The sequence below is a fragment of the Lycium barbarum genome, chromosome 5, assembly GCF_019175385.1.
Source record: "Lycium barbarum isolate Lr01 chromosome 5, ASM1917538v2, whole genome shotgun sequence".
Lineage (NCBI taxonomy): Eukaryota > Viridiplantae > Streptophyta > Magnoliopsida > Solanales > Solanaceae > Lycium > Lycium barbarum.
Genome location: NC_083341.1, coordinates 134,219,910 through 134,222,139, shown reverse-complemented (window position 1 = coordinate 134,222,139; position 2,230 = coordinate 134,219,910). Strand labels below are relative to the sequence as shown.

At 40.6% G+C, this 2,230-nt stretch overlaps 1 protein-coding gene across 1 annotated transcript; it reads right to left on the bottom strand.

The window, feature by feature from the left end:
* Positions 1–382: 382 nt before the first annotated feature.
* Positions 383–1,835, bottom strand: LOC132642768 (24-methylenesterol C-methyltransferase 2-like). Its single transcript, XM_060359811.1, has one exon. The coding sequence runs from the start codon at positions 1,816–1,818 to the stop codon at positions 730–732; it is 1,089 nt and encodes a 362-aa protein (XP_060215794.1). The 5' UTR covers positions 1,819–1,835; the 3' UTR covers positions 383–729.
* Positions 1,836–2,230: the final 395 nt, after the last annotated feature.

Below are 2,230 nucleotides of genomic sequence, written 5' to 3'. Positions count from 1 at the left end.
TAACCATCCAATATTTAAAAATTAACAGTAATTCTGTTATCCAACTAAAATTAAGGAATGTGGATATTAAATGTGTAATACGTCCTCTTTAATTTCGCTCTCTGGTTAACTAACAGAATCAAACCCATAACACAACTAAACCACATGATTTATACGTATCATAATTACAACAACAACAACAACAACCCAGTGAAATCCCATATCGTGGGGTCTGGAAAGGGTAGAATGTACGCAGACCTTACTCCTACCAAGGTAGGATGGCTGTTTTCGAGAGACCCTCGGCTCAATAGAAGCATAAAAAGGGATACGTATCATAATTGACCATGCAAAAAATGAGCGGGGGGAAAGGTTAATTTAAGCATGAATGAGATCTCATCTTTGATGCACAAAATCAAACTATAAGGAAAAGAAAGTTAACAATGATCCAATTTTGTCAGATATGTCCATAGGGACACCACCGATTCAATCACTAACAAAGAGATATTTGCCATGAAAATTTAAAAGTCAAAGCTATCAAATAGGAATTATATTTGCTCCAACAATTTTTGCTCATTTGCTCTGCCATTCCCCTACCTTTTGTCACTACAAACAAAAAAAGATTAATAATAATGCTAAACGTGCCTAATTTTCCCTAAACATGCATGATTTTCATCGCTAATTATCTAATTCCGTCGATAATATCTCCGTAAGTAAGATCATTCGTCACAAAGTAATCCTTTTTCTAGTGTATTATTCAGGCTTCCTACATAGAATCATATGCATAGGAGTGAAAATGCCAGTGTCACCCCCTTTAGCCAAATAATCAGCTGTCACAAACAACATATCGTGGACATTCGTGACACCCTTAGGTGCGATCCCTAGCCAAGCAAGCACAGTGACCACGACATGATTCCTCCAATAAGCGATCCTCCCCATCTTGAGCCTCGTCCACCATGGCTCCGCAGGTGGCTTAGCCAAATCACTCTCCGTCACCACCTCGAAACCTACTTTAGTAGCGATTTCAGCAATGTCCTTGTAGCTTCTCAACCCTGGCAAAGCATCACCCCTTTCAATCCCCTGAATTATCTCCACGTGTTCAGGATCATCCGAATTGTACAATTCGGTTGTAACCCACTCATAGGAAACGTACAGAGATCCAGGCTTTAACACCCGATAGATCTCTCTATACACTTCTTCGAGTTTTGGGGCATGACATGTTGCTTCGATAGAGTAAGCTCCATCGAAACTGTCGTCCGCAAACGGCATTTGCAAGAAATTGCCACAAACCACCTCGCACTGAGAGTCAAGCCCGGCTTTCTTGTTGTGAGCCCGGGCCTGTTTTACCTGGTACTCATTAATGGTGATGCCAACTATGTTAGCACCAGAATGGGCCGCGATAGCCCGCATTGGGCCACCAACCCCACAACCAGCATCAAGGATACGGGCTCCGGGCTTCACATCCAAGAGATCGACAGCCATTTCCTCATGCATGCGCGTGGCATCGCGATGGGATTTTCCTGGGATACGAGGGGAGAAGTGAAAAGATTGGCCCCAACCCCACTCGTATATATCAGTGACGAGATTATAGAAAGTGTCAACAAAGGCAGGGACTTTATTGGAGGTGTCGATTTCATTTCCATTAGGGTGGCGGAAGAAAGACGAGTATTGTTCGTACCCTTCTTGAACTTTCTCTTTGGCTAGAGAACCACCAGAAAGTTGAACGGCATTTTTACCCTTCTGCTCGGCAGAGCCGAAGAGGCAAGCAAAATAAAAAAAGCCTCCGCCGAAAACAACTGCCGCGGTACACATGAGGGTAAGTAATTCGTTAAAAAATTCCATGATATTATAGAGATGAATAAAGAAAGTGAGAGCATAGAAGAGAGTGAGAAATGAGTACTGTTTTTATGGTGAGATTTTACGTAACAATAATAGCGCAACAAAAGGATTCATTAGAGCCTAATTTTAGTGCTAAAAAGGATGACTTCTTCAGCAAATGCTAATTAGTAGGGTTTTGACTAAGTTTCAAGTTGGATTATTTACTACTATTCGTTGTAGCACACGTTTAATAATAATAATAATCGGAATCTATTATGGAGGAGGAGGAAAATAATTTTCACCCTAGCAAAAGTTTCACCCCAACGGACCCCAAAATAATAATTTATCACGCATGTACATCTAATAAGAGGTTTCATGATTTTTACTAATTTATAGGTTCGAGTTTGAAATTTTCCAATAATTCATTTGATTTACT

What these genes read in the sequence shown, in the direction of transcription:
- LOC132642768 (XM_060359811.1), bottom strand. Translation starts at nt 1,818, where the DNA reads ATGGAATTTTTTAACGAATTACTTACCCTCATGTGTACCGCGGCAGTT.